At 39.2% G+C, this 20,640-nt stretch overlaps 1 protein-coding gene across 1 annotated transcript in view; it reads right to left on the reverse strand.

Annotated features, from left to right (window-relative positions):
- Positions 1 to 20,035, reverse strand: part of TP53BP1 (tumor protein p53 binding protein 1) — a 99,148-nt gene extending 79,113 nt beyond the window's left edge. The window contains exons 1-11 of the mRNA XM_036258380.1: positions 19,933 to 20,035; positions 19,167 to 19,351; positions 18,873 to 18,963; positions 18,542 to 18,626; positions 10,831 to 10,961; positions 10,124 to 10,282; positions 9,654 to 9,783; positions 7,618 to 7,784; positions 5,773 to 5,899; positions 4,682 to 4,776; positions 588 to 796 (exon numbers count right to left, since the gene is read on the reverse strand). Coding sequence (XP_036114273.1) covers positions 588 to 796; positions 4,682 to 4,776; positions 5,773 to 5,899; positions 7,618 to 7,784; positions 9,654 to 9,783; positions 10,124 to 10,282; positions 10,831 to 10,961; positions 18,542 to 18,626; positions 18,873 to 18,963; positions 19,167 to 19,351; positions 19,933 to 19,939 — 1,386 coding nt within the window. The 5' untranslated portion in view covers positions 19,940 to 20,035. The remainder of the gene's footprint in view (positions 1 to 587; positions 797 to 4,681; positions 4,777 to 5,772; positions 5,900 to 7,617; positions 7,785 to 9,653; positions 9,784 to 10,123; positions 10,283 to 10,830; positions 10,962 to 18,541; positions 18,627 to 18,872; positions 18,964 to 19,166; positions 19,352 to 19,932) is intronic.
- Between the last annotated feature and the right edge of the window lie 605 nt (positions 20,036 to 20,640).

Raw genomic sequence — 20,640 nt, forward strand, 5'->3', positions numbered from 1 at the left:
TTAAAAAGAAAAAGACATATGAGGGTTGAACATTCACTTCACCTTTAGGTAACCTTGTCTTCACTCTTTCACTGCCAGCAACAGCTAACCCTTATGGAGTGTTCACCACATATCAGACACTATCCTAGGCACTTTACATAGTATATTAAGTCATTTAACCTTCACAACTACCCTATTAGTTAGGTAGTATCAATATCCTCATTTGATTTGATGAGGAAAAATGAAGCGCAGTTTCAATGGGTGACAAAGACAATAATGGCAGAGCCAGGAGTAAGTCCAGCAAGTTCTGACTCTAGAGTCCTTGTTCTTAACCACTCCACCAAATCACTTCTAATGACTCCCATAAAATGGAATTTTCAACAAAACAAACAAATTTTAAAACTCCAGGAAGCAATTCAATTTCTTTCTTCCTAGTGTCTGCCTCTTCCTCACTAAATTTATGGTATATTACTACTCATTTTTAAATATAAACTTTCATTACAACACCTGTAAACTGAAAGGCATGAAAAACATTCTCCCAGTAACACTAAAATAATTCCCCTACTTTTTAATGTTAGGAGAAAAAGAAATTTTTCTACAATACTCACATGAGAAAACTCAGGCTGGGATGGAATTGGAAGTGACCCAGGAGTGAAGACCGGTGTGCTCTGAGATACTGGTGTTGAGGCTTTTGGTGATATAGTGGGCTCAGGTGGGACAGGGAGGTTTTCCATCTCCACTGGTTCATCATCTTTGAGTTTCTTATGAAAAGACTCTCTTCCTTCTTCAGATAACACTGACATGTCCATTGGCTCATCTGGTTTAAAACAGGAAAAACAAATTTAGAAATACTACTTATGTTCCAATACCACTAATTAAAATTGCATTACAGAAATTTCCATTCCTAAAAAAATACTGACTTAATTTTCAGAAAAGCTGATAGATTAACAGACTGGACCCTAGAATCTAGTAAAACTTTCTTCCCCACACTCCCAAAATAGTCAGTTACAAATTAAAATGGTGTTCATCTGCGGACAACCACCCATCCACATGAAATGTTAAAACAGCTCCTTTGATCATCTTTACTGATTATAACTCAGTTTTCACATTCTGCATATGAAATCCCAGATTAACGGCACCTGATTTAACCATCGTATATTCTGCCAAGGCCTTGAAAGGAAGTGAATGTGTTTACAACGCTAAGTAAATATTTACATATGCATGAACTCATTATATTTGCATTAACAACCGCTAAGTGCAGAAAGATGGTGCCAGAAAAAATACAGAAGAAAAAAATCTACCAATGCCAATCAGCGCTGATTTATCAAATAACTAAGTACAAAACAAGACACTAATCCTGAGACAAACTACTTAGGGGGGAAACATACACAAAACCCTGTTTTCCCATAGTACACTACCTACCTGCAGGCTCTCAGGATCTTCCCCAGAACCAACCTAGCTACCTACATATTTGATTCATTAACCCTTTCCCCCGTATTTTACAACTTGACTCCAAAGAGGCATTCTTTAGACCAGTGATTTTCAACCGGAGTGCTGCAAGAATTTTTAAAACATGCAATAGCTGACTATTTGGTCAGGGGCACTGACTTCTTTTCCCTTGCATTGTCCAATAAAAAAATGACAACAACCATCACAACAATAGCCATCCAGTGTGACTGCCCTAAACCATAAATATATATAGGTCATATAATAGAGCTGCATCTTATTGGTCACGTCGTCTAGTAAGATTACGTCTGGTTAGTTCTTGGTACCAGAAATCCATATATACAAGTGTAGACACCTGTTTTTGTTTTTGTATTTTTCTTTATTGATTTTTAGAGAGAGAGGAAGAGAGAGACAGAAACTTTGGTGAGAGAGAACATCGACTGGCTTCCTCCTGTATGCCCCACACTAGGGATCAGGCCCACAACCTGGGCATGTTAAACCGTGAATCAAACCCGCAACCTATTGGTGCATGGGTCAACACTCAACCACTGAGCAACACCGTCTGGACTAGACATCTGTTTTTTAAAAAGTCACTTTGGAGGAAAAAGGGTAATTCCTATTATTATTATTATTATTAAATCATACCTACTTCTTTTTGTCAAATCAACAAAAAAATATATTTTTTGGTGTGCCACAGAATTTTAGTAGTTAGTGTGCTACGAGATGAAAAAGGCTGAAAATCACTTCTTTATAACACTCTTACCAACTACCTCTGCCACTGAATTTTTTCCTGTCACCCACTCTCATGCTACCAGCTATCCCCAACCCCAATACCTACTGCTTACTTGGTCTCAGCCTCACCTTCCAATCTAATGCTAGGTTCAGTTGGGATCTGGTGCTGTATGCCATTATTACACTACCACAGCTGTGTTAAATATTCTCATTATACTTTTTGATCGTTCTCACCATGACAAAGCATTTATTAAGGACCTGCTGTTCTAAAAACTACATTAAAAAAAGGCTGCCCGGCCAGTGTTGCTCAGTGGTTGAGCATCAGCCCATGCACCAAGAGGTCACCAGTTCGATTCCCAGTCGAGGCACATGCCCAGGTTGTGGGCCTGATCCCCAGTTGAGAGCATGCAAGAGGTGGCCAATCAATGTTCCCTCTCATTGATGTTTCTATCTTTCTCTCCTCTCCCTTCCTCTCTTTCTAAAAATCAATTTAAAAAAAAAAAGGATTTAGGTTAATAAAACTACAGACAACAAAAACCAAAATCACAGCCCTGGCCAGTTTGGCTCAGCGGTTGGAGCGTCGGCCCATGGACCAGAAAGTCCCGGGTTGGGTTCCCACTATGGGCACGTACATTGGTTGCAGTTGTCCCTGGCTCTGGTTGGGGTCGTGTGGGTGGCAGCCACTTGATGTGTCTCTCTCACATTGATGTTTCTCTCTCTCTCTTCCTCCCCCTCTCCCTCCTGCTCTATCTGAAGATACATGCAAAAGTGTCCTCGGGTGAGGATAAAAAAAAAAAAAAAACTACAAAAAAAGTATACATAATCTTATAATTATGCACAAATACTAAGCAAATACATTAAATCTAAAATACAATTCACAAGGGAAATACAGTAAGTTACACGAAAACCAAAGAACTCTGAATTATATACATAACATAATCCCAAATATGTGAAAATACTTCTTTATATTTATGCATAGAAAATACTCTGAAAGGAAATATATGCAAATACCAATTATAGCTATATCTGGATTGTGGTATTACAGGTGATTTTTCTTTTCTTCTCATTACTTTCCTATACGCTTTCCACACTTTCTGCAATGAGTACAGACATACTTCATTTTATTGCACTTCACTTTATTGTGCGTCACAGATGATGTAATTTTTTACAAATTGAAGGCAGACCCTCTACCACCAAAAAGATTAGGACTCACTTCATCACGATACTTTATTACAATACTGTACTCACTTTACTACAGTGCAAACTGCAAGATTTCTGAGGTATGCTGGTATTAATTATGTTTACAATCAGGGAGAAAGCACTTTTAATATAATTATTTTTATATGTTCACACTACAGAGAGAAATAATGGTTCTAAATATAAACCAAACATAACTTGCATTAACAATTTTTGTAGAATAGATTCACTTTTATTTTTTACTGAAGATATCACTACTCATGTTATGCTTAGAACATTAATCCACCTGGATACCTATAACTGATTTCAAGAAAAAACAGCCAGACACAAACTTTTGGCAGAAGAAAGTCTAAGATTAAATTTTGTAATGGGTAAATTACACTTGAAAAACAGTTAAATATTTCTATATTTATAGCACTTAACAGCAGAGACAGCAGGATATGACAAGAGGCATATACCCAAGTGCTGTGTATGACTTATTAGTTGTGAGATCTCTCTGTGCCTCCATTTCCTTATCTATAAAACAGGGCTATAAGTAACACCTGTTTCTTAGGATTGTTGTAAAGATTCAATGATAAACACCAAAGAGAAGCACCTAGGACCAAAAAGGACATAGAACAGTGCTTGGCATACGCTGTGTTCAATAAAAATTAGCTATTGTATCACTACTGCTATGAAAAGGAGAAAATCATAGAACTTATTGAAAAAGGCTTTGTAGAAATTTAGAAATACCTTAAATGACTGAATAGGAGACTAGGACTAAGCAAAAGAGGTTTAGATAATGAAATAAATTAAGTAAAAAGAAAAGCTTTCTTGTGAATAAAGTAATATAAAATCACTAGGTCCTCAAAGGAGAAAGTGAATGAAGTAAAAATTTCTACCACCTGCTCCTAGCCACTCTTTGACCAAAATTACTTTGATAATACCAAAAATAACCTATAAAGAACAAAAGAAACAATTTTTGGTTCTTTCTCACCAATAACATGTAAACATGTTGCTGAAAACTACCGGCCATTAGTAACAAATCCAATTCTACACTATACTAATTCATTTGAATTTAACTTTCAAAACTTAAAAGTTTTCCCTTAAGGGTCTTTTTAAAAATTAAGTCAGTAACAGAATTCTCAAAAGAATCAGTGCTAGAAGAGCTAAGAACTGAGGAGAGCACTTTACATTAAGCCACATCCCTAAAGGTAAAACAGTAGGGTCCTACAGGAATAATTAAGGTCACCATGTTCTAACATATAAAGAAACAGTATATTGTATTTTGCAACGCAAAGCGCTGCTCTTCTTCTAATCTGATATCAACAGACAAATCAAAACTCACCTTTTCTTCCTTCTTGCTCTGTGGGACTACTAGGAACGATAAATGGGGTAGATCGGAAAGCATCCGGGGAAGGAGCAACAAGATCTGAGGAATTCCTTTATACAAAGAGAAAATCACAGGTTATTTTAACCAAAGCCACGGTTTTGCATTTGTTTTTTACTTTTTTTATAGACTGGGAGGGAGACAGAGAGGGAGAGAGAGAGAAACATCAATGTGAGAGAAACACATCAACTGGTTGCCCCCTGCAAAACCCTGACCAGGGCCGGGGATGAACTGCAACCTAGGTAGGTGCCCTTGACCGGAATCGAACCCACGACTCTTTGGTCCACAGGCCGACGCTCTAACTGTTGAGCCAAACCAGCCAGGGCTATTTTTTACTTTTTAATAGCAAAATTATCTAAGCCATTCAGGCAAATATTTATTAGCATTTCTCTCAAAAAGCTACCTGAGGCCGGTGGAAGAGCCATGAATAATACTTCAATAACTATTTCTCACAGCAGACATATCCAAAATTAGAATTTAAAAAAAGGAGTAAGCATAAAGCCATATTTTTAGAAGAGAAAGTGAATGATCAGACATAAGGACATCATGATTGAAAAGCAGATGAGAAAGTACTAAAATAATAATTCATCTGCAGATTTGAGACTAAAATATTTATTCCATTTTTGCCTATTAGAAAGATCATGGCATTTTATTTAAAAATACAAACCTCTTTGCTCTAACACAGAGATAAAGAAGTCCAACTACTGTCAGCACTAGTATAACCTATTACCCTTGTTAAATGGGAAGAACTACTAGCCACATGAAAGAGCAGAATGTTTGTTTTGGATGTACAATAAGTCTCTAAGTTAAACCAAGCAGTTTCTTCCCTAGTGAAACCTTTGGGCTACTATTATAAAATTTCCAAATGGGAAAGATTTATCCACCTTCAACAGTTCCACTAAGTTCTTATCTAAAAAATTATAAAGCCCAGAGTTTACCTTTTGGTTTCAAAAGAATGCTGGCCTAGTAGAGAATTTTAGCCCTTTCAACCCTAGCCTAAGACCCTCAGGCACATGTTTCCCTGGTAGAGCTATTTAAGGCTTACTTACGTGGAAAGGCTCTCCTGAACAAGTGACCTCTGGCCAGAGAGCTGCAGGAGATGCAGAGTGGTGGCAGGTGTGGAAGCCAGAGAGCACCCACCTTCTTCCCTTGAAGGAGTAGAGCAACCATCAGAAGCTATTGAAAAAAAAAAAAATCTAGTTCCACTTACTTCTATGATTAACATAACTGAGTTGTCAAAAAAACAACAACACAACACTCTGAAGTAATATACATGTTTCCAACTATGTTCCAAGAAGGAAGAAACGTTTCTCTAATTGTAGTACAATTAATGGTATGCCACAAATCTTGAGTGATCATTAAAAAGCTCCCTCTCCTCCTCTGCCCGGCCAGTGTGACTCAGTGATTGAGTGTCAACCCATGCACCAAGAGGTCACCAATTCAATTCCCGGTCAGGGCACATGCCCAGGTTGTGGGCCCAATCCCCAGTGGGAGGCATGCAGGAGGTGGTCAATCAACATTCTCTCTCATCAATGTTTCTCTCTTTCTCTCTCTCTCTTCCTCTCTCTCTAAAATCAATAAAGGGGAAAAAATGGTTTTAAAAAAAAGCTCCCCCTCCCTACTCAATTATGGGTTTAATAAAGAATTGACAAAAAGAATTCCTTCCTTAGTCCTTTCCATCATGATTAATGCTTGAAAAGGCCAGAATCCTGACACCTCTGCAAGGCTGCTCTTCTTTCTTGTGAAGCTTCTATTATAAAACAGCTAGTGAGACTTTAATGCAAGGTCTACCTAAGATGAAATAAGTGCATGCCATAATATGGAGATGGGAGAAGTCAAAATAATGCATACGGCACCTGATAATATGACTGGAGTAATTTTCATAATTGGAACTTGGGCCTCCTCAAAAGGAGACAGAAAATACTAACACGTTAGTAAAAAATATATAAACAACCAATACTGATACATATATTATGAAGAGTCTCCTGTTGGTCCCTTCTTAGCAACAGATGGATATCAGCTATATTAATCCCAAGTATAAAAAAATTTCTCAAATACAACCTTATAGCTTTACTGAGGAACCAAAAAAAGATTCCTTAGATACCCTTTCAATGTCTTGCACACATTCACAGCTTAGTAAAGAAATACAAGCCTCTCTTCTTCCTTCCTTACAACCAACACATTACAGCAGGTCCTTCAATAACATCATCTTATTCAACATCATTTTGTTATAACATTGATGAGATGTCCTATGAACTTAACTCTTGTTTATATCAATTAGCCTACGGTAAAACTGGTTTTGTTTTACATTGTTTTGCTCAAAATCACAGAACCTACTGACAGTGTTGAAGATTTAATGTATATTTTGCTAGTTATTACTAAAGCTTTCTGGCTCTGTGAGGTTACAGAATGGGGGACAGGTGGGGGTTAACAAACCGTGAAACAAATACCACTCTGGTCTTCTAAGTTTTACATGCTTTCCACTAGACCATAACTTCCTATTTGTGGCAGATGAACTAACAAACAGATGAGTTAAGTACAGTTAGCCAGGTGAATATAGAAAACTTACACTTAATTACACTAAAGATTAGGAGACCTATGACAATAGAAATAGCTACTCTGTCCATAATTATTAAATTTACTATATTAGTTATTATTCCTCAATACCTCCATTTCCAAAAGAGAAAGAAAATTATGTTAAAATGTTAAATAAGCAATCATTCTCAGAAAGGCCTTCTCATTAATCAGCTAGAGGTATATTTTCCCTCCATATCACAAACAAGTCTGCATACTTACTAAGTGCCTTCTCACTTAAACAGTAGCCTCAAAACAGAAATAAAATTTTTATATCTTTGGAGAAGAGAAACTATATAGCAACTAATTACTCTTTGTACCTGTTTTATTGCTCTGGTCAAACAAGTCTTCCTGAGTTGACAAAACATCAGGCTCTGGTGACTTCTGAATCTGCAGTCCACCTTCCAGAAGTTCTTGAGCAGATATGTGTTCTTTTGTTTCCACAGCAGTAAGAGATACTTTGGGACTAGGAGGCATGTCCTCTGACCTAGGAGATTCATGTCACCAGGAGAAAAAGTTGCTATGTTGAAATGTTTTTATCTTTGAGCTAAGAAACTTTTCCTGTTTTCTCTGTTTCCCTTTAATAATTTCAAAATGTTCAGTAGCTCTAGTCTATATAACTACTTAGTGAAAATGAAGTAAGATACTATTTAATGATACAAAGCCCTCAGCCCATTTCAAAGCCTGTCTCAGTCTCTCACAAAGCAATACCTCTTTTCAACTCTGCTCACTGCTGTGCTACATGCGATTACTAAGTGATTTAGGAATTTTTGCTACACATGCTATTATCTAGACCTGCACGAAAGAGTCTGCTCCAGATCACAACAATGCCATTTTAAGAATGACCTTCCGAGAAAAGGGCCTGAGTGTGAATTATCCTCTGCACTAATGCCACACATAATCTTCTGCTGACCTTTCCATGTGATCTGCTCAATCTAAGCCCCAAACCAAGAATCCACACCAAAACTATTCACACATGTATGACACTCATTGCTGATCCCTTTCCAGAGACTTATGAGGTTTACCTACTCTACCATTTCCCAGAATAAACATGATAGCAAAACTAGCTAGAGTACACCTTCCTAAAGAAAAGCCTAAAAAGTCAGGCCCAGTTAAGCTGAGTGTTTTGCATTAGAAATACAACTTCTCTTGATATTCAACTTTATTCAGGACCCCAAGACCCCATTCCCCACTGTTTCTATAGTCATCCAGCCCCAAACTGGAAGCATCCCACTTTTCCTGCCATATCCAAACTTGAGTTGTTCAGAGGCCATGCTGTTTTGGAGACAATAATCATAATAGGCAGAACAGAGATATACTGCCCAATTCCTACCAAATTAAGAGCATAAAGGACTTAGGAAAATAACATCTGCCTGCATCTATATCATAAACTACCAAATACAGGATACCTGAGGACCCAAAGCAATCTAGGTGCTCCTCAAGTACAGAAACAGTAGACTTTAAAATACAACATTCATGCGACTTCTCGTAACACTGCAGAAGCTAAAATACCTCCCACAGAGAGATAGTGCCTCTGTAGGCAAAGGTCAGAGAGGAGCAGTAGCAACCAAAGATAAAGAAGTCATGCTTAGCCCTGGCCAGTTTTGCTCAGCGGTTAGAGCGTCAGCCTGAGGTCCAGAGAGACCGGGATTCGGTTCCCGCTAAGCCCACGTACCTCGGTTGCAGTTTGTCCCCGACCGTGGTTGGTCATGTGGGTGGCAGCCACTCAATGTGTCCCTTTCACGTTGATGTCTCTCTCTCTCTCTCTCTCTCTCTCTCTCTCTCTCTCTCTCTCTTCCTCTCCCTCCCTCCCACTCTATCTGAACAAAAAATGGAAAAATGTCCTCGGGTGAGGATAAAAAAAAAAAAGTCATGCTTATAATTACAGCAGAAACTTAATGACTTTGTACTATGCCTAAAGATGAGAACACAGCCCTGGCTGGTGTTGCTCAGCGGTTAGAGCGTCGGTCTGAGGTCCCGAGAGACCCGGGTTCGGTTCCCACTAGGGGCATGTGCCTGAGTTGCAGTTTGTCCCCGGCTCTGCTTGGGTCGTGCGGGTGGCGGCCACTCAATGTGTCCCTTTCACGTCGATGTTTCTCTCTCTCTCTCTCTCCCCCTCCCACTCTACCTGAATGAAAAATGGAAAGGTGTCCTTGGATGAGGATTAAAAAAAAAAAAAAGATGAGAACACAAAGAGAATTCAGGAATAATCAATGTTTCTACTAGACCAGAAATATGATCGGGATAAGGGGGTGGGGTTGGGAAATGGAAATCAACAATTTTTGAAAATGCTCCCTACTGGCCAAGTGAAATAAGCAGAAACCCAAAAATACTTTCTAGAAAGAACATGGGTTACCTTGCAGTTGGTGGATTTTGCTTTTCTACTTCATGTACGTCCTTACTGGGCTGTGCTACCACAGGGACATCCTTGCTGGGCTGTTCTGCCATGGAGATATCTTCACTGTTTTGTTTTTCATGCTTAATTGCTTGAATTTTTAGAAGACAGAAGGGAGATATTAAATTTTTCAAAGTACTAGAAGCAGTCCCAAATGTTTTTTAAAGGTAAAAATTTTAACGGAAAGAAGTCCAATTTGAATATATACATATTTTCCAAAAAGGAAAATAACCAAGACCCCACTTACAAAAAAAACCTTAATCTGCAAGCCATCAACTAACAAGTTCTTGCCAGACAACTCTGCAACCCTACTATACTAACGTAGATTATATCAACTTAGAAAGCTATAAAATATTATTGAGGAAAGAATAGCTCTACCATGGGATGAAAATGTGTAAACAACTCCAAATGCCAGAAAACATGTTTCATACCAGTATTAGCATCCACATCAGATAGTCTAGTATAACCAGACTTGGTGGTTACTGACTGTAGAGGCTCTTTGTCTACTTCATATGGCACAGTATGTTCCTCAACATCCTGGCTCTGGGAGAGTTCCAGAACCCCAAAGCCCAACTGTGATGAGGCAGGATCTAGAAACAAAACACAAAGAAATTAGGTATCATCCTATAATATTATGACTGGGCAAGGTGCTGTCCCTTAGCAAAAAGTCATGTTAAGTCCTTCAAATCAAAACCCTGCTCCCAAAATTTTTCAAAATAAAATTCAGAATAAAAGCACTAAAAGTGAAGGGGGAAAATATGTAATGAAGCAAGAAATTGCATACTATAAAACCTTACAAGCACGTAGTATAGGTAGACTATGTCTACTTTGTGAAGATATACATAAACCAAACCTGCACACCCAACAATTCAATGTACTTCCAACCCCACAAAGATCCCAAAAATACCTGATTATGAAAGGAGAGACAATGTGCACAAAGGGGGCTATCAATGAGCTAGAAATTCCTGAACACCAAATTAGGTAAAATATCTGAGACTACTAGCAATTTTCTTAATGACTATTCTCAATTTAATAAGGACAAATCTATAACCTGATAAAAAGAAAATATTTAGTGTCTGTATGCTCACATTAAAAGAATTCAGAACAATCTACTATTCTGAAAAAGGCATAAAGCTACCTTCAGCATCAAGGGAATGTGTGGCACCATCTAGAGTATCTTCTTCTTTTTCCCCTTCCTCCTTTTCCTCCACCTCTTCTTCCTTCTCTTCCCCCACAGGAGGAGCAGGTTCCACTGACAGTCCCAAAGCACTATACAGCAGAAAGACACAATTATGTAATCCTGGGTAGGTTGGGACATTTTTCTCAAAGCACTCTGTGAATTTTATTGTGACTCTCCACACACCAACCATCTTTTAAGCAAATTTGAAAAAGTAAAAAAACCTCACCCCATTAGTGCTTCTTTCTACAGACGAGCACTAAAAGGGCTAACAACTCAAAAATAGTGTCAGAATTAAGTAACACAATTATTAAACAGAAGAAAGGAACAAACATACCTGAATTTTATCTTTCTCTGAAAAGACATGAACAGGGATAGAAAAATCTTGTACTCAAGAGAATTACCGAGGCCCTGGCTGGTTTGCCTCAGCGATTAGAGCATAAGCCTGCGGACCAAAGGGTCTCAGGTTCAATTTTGGTCAAGGGCATGTAACTGGGTTGCAAGTTCAATCCCCAACCCCACTGGGGCCATGGGGGGAGGCAACCGGTCAATGTGTCTCTCTCACATCGATGTTTCTCTGTGTCTTTCTCCCTCCCTTGCACTCTCTAAAAATCAGTGGAAAAGATCATTGGGTGAAGGTTAACCAAAAAAAAAAAAAGAGAGAGAGAGAGAGAATTACTGATAAGTGACAAGAGAAGATGTGCATCAGATGCATAGGGAAAGGATTCACAAAAATACTCTGGTAAAAAAAATCTTAGCATACATATATAGAACCAAAGTACCTAAATAAAATTCAGGTAAGAGGCCTATGTACTTCTTTTTTTAATCCTCACCCGAGGATATGTTTTTATTGATTTTAGAGAGAGAGGGAGAGAAAGAGAAACATCGACGTGAGAGAGAAACATCAATTGGTTGCCTTCTGTACACGACCCTACCAGGGATCAGACCCACAACCTGGGTATGTACCCTGACCAGAAATAGAATCCACAACCTTTTGTTATATGGATGACACTCCAACCAACTGAGCCACACCAGCCAGGGCCTATGTATTTTTAAAAAGCTTACACAACAGGTCAAAAAACATAATAAACAAAAGTAAAAAATATAGAGTTACTAGGGGAAAAATCTGCAATAAATTTAACAAAAGAATAGTCTTCATAAAATATAAGGAATTCATATGAAGAACCCCAGGATACAAATGGACAAACAATAGAAAAGACAACTCATAAAAAATATAAGTATCTTTAAACATGTAAGGTAACAGAGAAACCATCTGTTGCCAATCAAATTATAAATACTGCATTATTATTCAGTGCTCCCTAGACCTGAGGTGAGATAAGCATTATCATATACTGTTTATAAGAGTATAAACTGCCCTGGCCGGTTTGGCTCAGCAGTTAGAGCGTTGGCCTGCGGTACAGAAAGACCCGAGTTCGGGACCCGGGTTCGGTTCCCGCTAAGGGCACGTACCTCGGTTGCAGTTTGTCCCCGGCCCTGGTTGGTCCTGCGGGTGGCAACCACTCGATGTGTCCCTTCACATCGATGTTTCTCTCTCTCTTCCTCTCTCTCCCTCCCGCTCTGTCTGAACAAAAAATGCAAAAATGTCCTCGGGTGAGGATAAAAAATAAAATAAAATAAAATAAAATAAAATAAAATAAAAAATAAAAAAAAGAGTATAAACTAATAGAACTTTCCGGGAAAACAATTTGGAAATATGTACCAAGAGCTCTAAAAATGTTTCATACCCTGTAATTTCACTTGTAAGAAATAATTTGAAATGTGGAGAGATCCTAGTATAAACTTATTTCTCCAACTTTACTGTGATTAGGAAATAACCTAAAATTCAGTATTAGGGACATTATTAAATAATCTCATAATCCACAAACTGGTATATTATGGAGCCATTAAAAATATTTGAAACCAGCCCTGGCCGGTTTGGCTCAGCAGTTGGCGCAATGGCCTGCAGACCAGAGAGATCCAGGTTCAGTTCCATGTACCAAAAAAAAAAAAAAAATTTGAAACCAAATATAGTATGTAAACCTGGATTGGATCCTGGATTTTTAAAAAACATTACACACACACACATATACACACACACACACACACACACAAAAGACATCTTTGAGAAAATTGGAAAAATCTGCATGTGAATATGCTATCAGATATTAATAAATTAATTATTTCTTAGGTATGGTAATAGTATTATGGTTATATAGAATAATATATTATTCTTAGATGATAAATGCTAAAATATTTAAGAGAATAATAATGTCTGCAACTTAGTTTCAAATGATCCAGCACATATTTGACAGAACAAATATGTACTATCCTTTCATCTTTTCTAGGGGTTTAAACTTTTAAAATAAAAAACTTGGTCCCTGGCCAGTTTGGCTCAGTAATTAGAGCGTTGACCCTCGGACCAAAGAGTCCCAGGTTCAATTCCGGTCAAGGGCACATACCTTGATTGCAGTTTGTCCCTGGCCCCGGTTGGGGTTGTGCGGGTGGCAAAAAATTGGTGTGTCTCATATCAATGTTTCTCTTCTCTCTCTCTCTCTCTCTCTCCACCCCCCTTCCCTCCTTCCCTCCCACACTGTCTGAAGATAAACGTAAAAATATCCTCAGGTGAGGATTAAAAAATAAAAATTAAAAACTTGGAAAAAATGCTATTAAGAGTTTTAATCATCATGAGGATAATGCTCATGTTGTTAAGCAAAAAGGTCAGCAAACACACAAACTTTTACTTGCTACATGTTAACTATGTAAATCAAGTCCACAAAAAAAAGGAAAATATACCAAAATGTTTACAGCAATTAGCCTCTGGGTGGCAGAATTACAGACAACGTTTTTTGCTTCCTTGTAACTTACTACACATTTCATATTTCATACAACTATCAAGCATAACTTAAGCATAAAATAGGTGAAGACATAAATTTGTAAAGCCAGGAACCATGATCCAAGAAAGAAAAAGAACAATGATTTTCACAAAAATAAAATACAGTTGACCCTTCAACAACACAGTGGGGATAGTTGCTAACCCCCAGACACAGCTAAAAATCCATGTACAACTTTTAACTCTCCCAAAACTTTAGTGACCCCTTGGTATCTGTGTGGATTGGTCCCAGGACCCCCAGGGATAACTAAATCTAAAAATGATCAAGTCCCTTATATAAAATGGTGTAGAACAATGCATACAGTTGGCCTTTCATATCTATGGATCCCCAACCATGGATCAAAAATACTGTTTTCAACCAGTGTAGGTCAGTGATTGAGCATCAAACCCATGCACCAAGAGGTCACCAATTTGATTCCCAGTCAGGGCACATGCCCAGGTTGTGGGCCCAATTCCCTGTTGGGGGCATGCAGGAGATGGTCAATCAATGTTTTCTCTCATCAATGTTTCTATCTCTCTTTCCCTCTCCCTTCCTCTCTCTCTAAAAATAAAGAAAGAAAAAAAACAATTTTTTTAGTCCAGCTAGTATGGCTCAGTCGTTGAATGCACCAAGAAGTCGTCGGTTTGATTCCCAGTCAGGACACATGCCCAGGTTGTGGGCCCAATCCCCAGGGAGGGGCATGCAGGAGGTGGCCAATTGATGTTCTCTCTCATCAGTGTTTTTATCTCTCTCTCCCTCTCACTTCCTCTCTCTCTAAAGTCAATAAAGAAAAAAACAAATTAAAACAAAACAATTTTTTAAAAAATACTGTTTTCCATCTGCAACTGGTTAAATCCACACACGTGAAATCCAAGCATAGGGAAGGCTGACTGTGTATGTATGAAAAATATCCACACATACATATACAGTTCAAATCCATGTTGTTCAAGAGCCAAGTATAGAACATTATCTACATAACTGGGAGGAACAGATGCATGACCCTGGGAAATATAGGAAAAAAAGTCCAAGAGCAAATATAACAAAAAGTAGAGGAGCAATGAAATACAGCACAAACCACACATCTTGGATCTTTGTCAGTCTCTTGATTTTTTTTTCATGTTTCTGACCTCTAAATGCTGGTGTGAGTCCTTCAACCTCTGCTCCACCTATACTCACTCCTTAGTGATCTTATCCAGACTCATGGCTTTGAATATCATCCATATGCTTATGACTCTGCAATTTAAATTTCCAGCTTAGTTCTTACCCCTGAACTCCAGACTTGTACACATCACCAAATGCCTCCAACTGACAAATGAAAAGGCAGCTCAACTTTAACTTGTCTAAAACTGACTTCCTCCTGTAGTCCATCTCAATTAACAGCAACTCCATTCTCCTAGTTCTCAAACCAAAACCATGAAATCTTTGTTACTTCCTTCTTTACTCTCAGGCTCCATCTGTCTTTTAATTCTATTTTCAAAAACCTAGAATCTCACCACTCTCCATCCAGTCATATTTTCCCTAATTATTTCAATAGTCTTCTACTTGATCTTCCTGCTACCTCTGCTCCCCCTTCAGTCTATTCTTTTATTACTATTATTTTATTTAAATATCTTATTTTATTTTTATTTTCATTTTTCCAGCTTTACTGAGGTATAATCAACAAATAAAAATTATATACCCTTCAGCCCTGGCCGGTTTGGCTCAGGGGTTAGAGCATCGACCTGCGGTCCAGAGAGACCCGGGTTCGGTTCCCGCTAAGGGCACGTACCTCGGTTGCAGTTTGTCCCCGGCCCTGGTTGGGTCGTGCGGGTGGCAGCCACTCGATGTGTCCCTTTCACGTCGATGTTTCTCTCTCTCTCTTCCTCTCTCTCCCTCCCACTCTATCTGAACAAAAAATGGAAAAACGTCCTCGGGTGAGGATAAAAAAACAACAACAAAAAAACCCTTAAATGCTTTCCTGTTTCACTAAGAGTAACAGCCAAATTACTCACAGTGCCCATAAGGCCTTACATATACTGCCCCTCACTCTTTACTTCTCTGACTTAATCTCCTGCTCCTCTCAATCATTCCACCCCACCACTCTAACCTTCTTGCCACATCTCAGAAATGCCAAGTACGCTCATGCCTCAGGGCCTTTGCACTTACTCCAGAAAACAATAGGGATCACTTAATCACTTAAGTTTTTTTTTAATCCTCACCCAAGGACATTTTTGCATTTATCTTCAGACAGAGCAGGAGGGAGAGAGGAAGGAAGAGAGAGAGAGAGAAACATCAATGTGAGAGAGACACATCGACTGGTTGCCACCTACACAACCCCAACCAGGATTGAAGAAGAACCACAACCGAGGTATGGGCCCTTAGTGGGAATCGAACCCAGGACTCTCTGGTCCATGGGCTGACGCTCTAACCGCTGAGCCAAACCCACCAGGGCCACTTAAGATTTTTAATCAAATGCCACAACAGTGAAGTATTCCCTAATTTACTCTATCTAAACTTCCAACTCCTATGATGTTTCCTATTCCCCTTGTTTTATTTTCTCTTTAGCCCTATGAATGTCTAATATACTACATCTTTTACTTATTTATCATGTATTGCTATATCCCATACAAGAATGTAAGCTACATTAAGGTCTAGAACTTTTATATCTTCTAATCACTTTGTATCCCCCAAAATTCAACAGTGCTTGATTCAATAAAAATTTATAGAATGAGTAGATAAATCAGAAGAAGCTTTATTTGGAAAAATATTTTAATCTAAAATCTAAAATCCAAAATAGCCCTGGCTGGTTTGGCTCAGCAGTTAGAGTGATGGCCCGTGGACCAGAGTCTCCTGGGTTAAGTTCCCACTAAGGGCATGTACCTTGGTTGCAGTTTGTCCCTGGCCCCGGCTGGGGTCGTGTGGGTGGCAACCACTCAACGTGTCTCTCTCACATTGATGTTTCTCTCTCTCCCTCTCTCTTCCCCTCCCGCTCTATCTGGAGATAAATGCAAAAAAAAATTGTCCTCGGGTGAGGATAAAAATAAATAAATAAAATTATTCCAAAATAAAATACTTATTACAAATATTTTAAAAAATCAGAATGCCCTGGCCAAGTGGCTCACTTAATTGGAGCGTTATCCCATGCACCAAAAAGGTTGCAGATTCAATTCTCAGTCATGACACATACCTGGGTTGTGGGTTCCACCCTCAGCTGGGGTACATACAGGAGGCAATCAATTGATATTTCTCTCTCACATGGAAGTTTCTCTACCTCTCCGGCCCCCTTCCTCTCTCTCTAAAAATTAATTTAAAAAATTTATACTTTGGTGAGGATTTTTTTAAAAATCAGAAGAGGCTTGATCATAAACAAAAAAATAGTATTAATGTTAAACTTTTCTCCATTGTCTAAAGCTGATGGAAGAAGAAAGAAAGGTTCGAATATATTATTCTGAAGTACAAAAGTGGCCAATAAAAGAACTAAAATAGCCCGGCCAGCGTGGCTCAGTGTTTGAGTGTCAACCCATGCACCAAGAGTTCGCCGGTTCAATTCCTGGTCAGGGCACATGCCCAGGTTGTGGGCCAAATCCCCAGTGGGAGACATGTAGAGGGCGGCAAGTCGATATTCTCCCTCATCGATGTTTCCATCTCTCCCTCAACCTTCCTCTCTCTAAATCAATAAAAATAAATAAATTAAAAAAAAAAAAGAACTAAAATAATTATTACAAAAACGAGGGTGGTATTTTGAGTAAACCCTCATCTTTGATTATGGAACTCAATTGCCTTAATCTGGTAAAACAAGAAATGGCAGTATAATAGTGTTAGTTTTACAATCGTATTAAGAGCTAGGAGAATAACCTCCCAAAGTAAAAACACAAACACTTAAATAGGGTTGCCTCTGCAAAAGGGAACCAAGGATGAAAAAGGACTCTTTGCTTTCCATTATAAGCTCTTTTTATTATTTTATTTCTTAAAATATTTTTTCTTTATTGATTTTTAGAGAGAGAGAGAGAGATAAAAATATCAATGAGAGAGAACATCAAGTGACCGCCCCCTGCACGCCCCGCACTGGGGATTGGGCCCACAACCTGGGCATGTGCCCTGACCGGGAATCGAACTGATGACCTCTTGGTGCATGGGTCAATGCTCAACCAGTGAGCCACATCGGCCGGGCATATAAGTTCTTCTTAAAATAAACTGTGCATTCACATATTATTCTGTTAAAAATATTTAACAGATCTCATCAAAATTAAACACCTGCTCTGTGAAAAACCCTCTGAAGAGGATGAAAAAACAAGCTGCAGAGTGAGAGAATATATTTGCAAATTATATACCCTACAAAGAATTAGTATCTAGAATATATAAAGAACTCTCAAAACACCCAATCTAGTGCCTAGCATAGAAAATAAACTCAACTGGACAATGATAAGACAAAATAAAAACTAAATATTGTTTAGGGTATGAATTAAGCACTCTGGGTCTAAAACTGGTGAGGTACTTTGGTTGGTGGAAAGCATGCCTAATAGTTTTGACAATATATCTAAATATTATTTGATTTTTTCCCCCCACTAATAAGTCATATCAATGCTAAGAATGAGGAATGCTTGTTTCACATGCATAAGACATATCACAATTTGAATAACATAGGTGTAAAAAATATTACCTTCACAAAAGAGATTCCAGCGTTCAGTACTAATATAACCCTCAAATCCCACTCCCTAATTCACAAAAACAAAATTAATCTCTTCATCCTTGGAATGAGGCAAAAGTACAGACAAAAGAACCGATCCATTAATAAACATAAATTCCTTCAAACACTAATATACCTGCTTATCCTGTTTGGCTGAGGTAACGGTTCAATGACCTGACTGATGGAACCACATGGATCCAAATGAGAAGAATCCATAGGGTCTGAAAAATACAATAGGATATTAGCACAAAAGGCATTTTACCACTAAACTTAAATATAAATTCAGGAATGTAGACAATACAAACTTAATAAGGTACATTACGGAAAACCTATCTTTTGAGTGCCTCCTATGGTTCAGATACTGTGCTAGACTTCCTTACACACATTCACTACAACCACGTTTAAATCCACCCAGCTCTAACAAGTGCACCTTTGCAAAAAGGAACTTACAGCTTTAAACACCTCACCTGTAGTTTTGTTTTCTTTCAAATGTTCGTTGAACCCACTATTACTGTCTCCTTGTTCTCCAGCTGGTTGTTCAGGATTGGACACAACATCCTAGAAAATATACGTACATAATATCCCCACTATGTATGAAATAATTCAAAATAAGGTGTACTTTTTGTGAACATGGTGATTTCATTTTTCCAACTGACTGTATCCAAAAGATAGTGACCTCTAAGTACTTACATTTGCTAGTTGGTCTAGATTTGGGGGAGGAGGAAATCTGCTCAATCATTTCCAAACAAGACATCACTCACCAATACAGGGTTCTCTTTGGGTGTCTGTAAATTGGGAAGGTGTCGAGACAGGATACTGAAGTGAGACCCAGAATCATCTTCTAGAACCTGGCTTTCAGGCTGAGAATCTTCGATTATCAGGCAAGGAGTGTCTTGCTGAGAGAAATCCGAATCCAACTGACTTCCAGTAGGGTCCATCTGCTCCCCTGGAATGGAATAACAAAAGATCAGTTCTGTGTAACCTACTAGCCTTCCTCAGGCAGTTTGCGCTTAAATAATGGGGCAGAAAGTACAGGAGCGCTGAAAGGAGGACCACTCGAGAGCTCTTTCAATTAGAACATTACTATATTTATGATCTTGCAAGCACTTTCCCATCATACCTCCCAAGCCCAGATTCCTCATTATTTACAATCAACCTGCCTATCCTCTCCCTCTCCTTTCCCATCACCTTCCCGTTGACATCCTTTCCCCTCCTTCCTAACCTCCTCTTCCCGCCCCTTTCTCCATCCCCCACAACCCTCCTCACGTCCCTCTGGAGCTTCTACCACCCCCAAAAGGCTGCTGTGCCATCTCTATTTGCCAGAACCTCCACAGCCCTTCACACTTCCTCACGACCACTCAGCCTTCCTAGCTACGGCTTCCCCACCCCCTCCTCAGGGGCCTCCAACCCTTTCCCAGTCACCGCCGCCATGCTTGCCACCCCGCCCCCTCCGGTCAGCCATTCCTTCAGACCCGCAATCCAAGCCTTTCAGAGCTGACTGCACCCCCACTTTTCTCTAAATAATACCAGGCATCCCGGTGGGAGGTCCCTCTCGCTCGAGTTACAGATCTCTGCACGCTCGCCAGGTCCCTCCAGCCCTATCCCCAGATGGACGCTGTCGCCACCGCCGCCACCGGCCTCGAACTCCTCCTTTTCCCGCGCGTCACTCAGTATCGGTTCTTCCATTCGCTATTGCTTCCTGCCTCTCAAAAAAATCCTGTTGGTGACTGGCGGCTGAGGCACAGTGCCCCGCCCCACGTAAGAAAAAGGAACACGGCGGCGTGTTTCCATGGCAGCATGGACGTTGCAGGCCCACCCCCTTGTAGAGCCCTAGAATGACAGTATCCTTGAACCGAAGGGACCTTGAGAGGGCGTGAAATATATTCCCTAGCCTCGAGGACAATTGTACCACTATTCAGATAAGAAAAAAGACTTGTTTTTATCGTTCACACACTAAAGACCCCTTCTATTACCCTCTTCAGTGGAAAAGGAAAGTGTTTCCTGGCTTTCTAATAAAAGGGCAAAGAGAAGGATCCAGGATGGCTAGGACTCCTGAGCTGGTGAAACTGGAGAGAGAGGACTCTTTGGGGTTTACCAGTGTCAATCAAGATGACTTTTGTGAGTCTACTTGAATTCAAGAGCCTCACATTACATCTCTGCCAGTTCTTTTCCCCCCTCCCCCACATTTATATTGTCTAAGAACTCCAGTAAACCGTATTTTTTTCCATTGCCATT

The sequence above is a fragment of the Molossus molossus genome, unplaced genomic scaffold (genome assembly GCF_014108415.1).
Source record: "Molossus molossus isolate mMolMol1 unplaced genomic scaffold, mMolMol1.p scaffold_m16_p_1, whole genome shotgun sequence".
NCBI classification, from domain to species: Eukaryota; Metazoa; Chordata; class Mammalia; order Chiroptera; family Molossidae; genus Molossus; species Molossus molossus.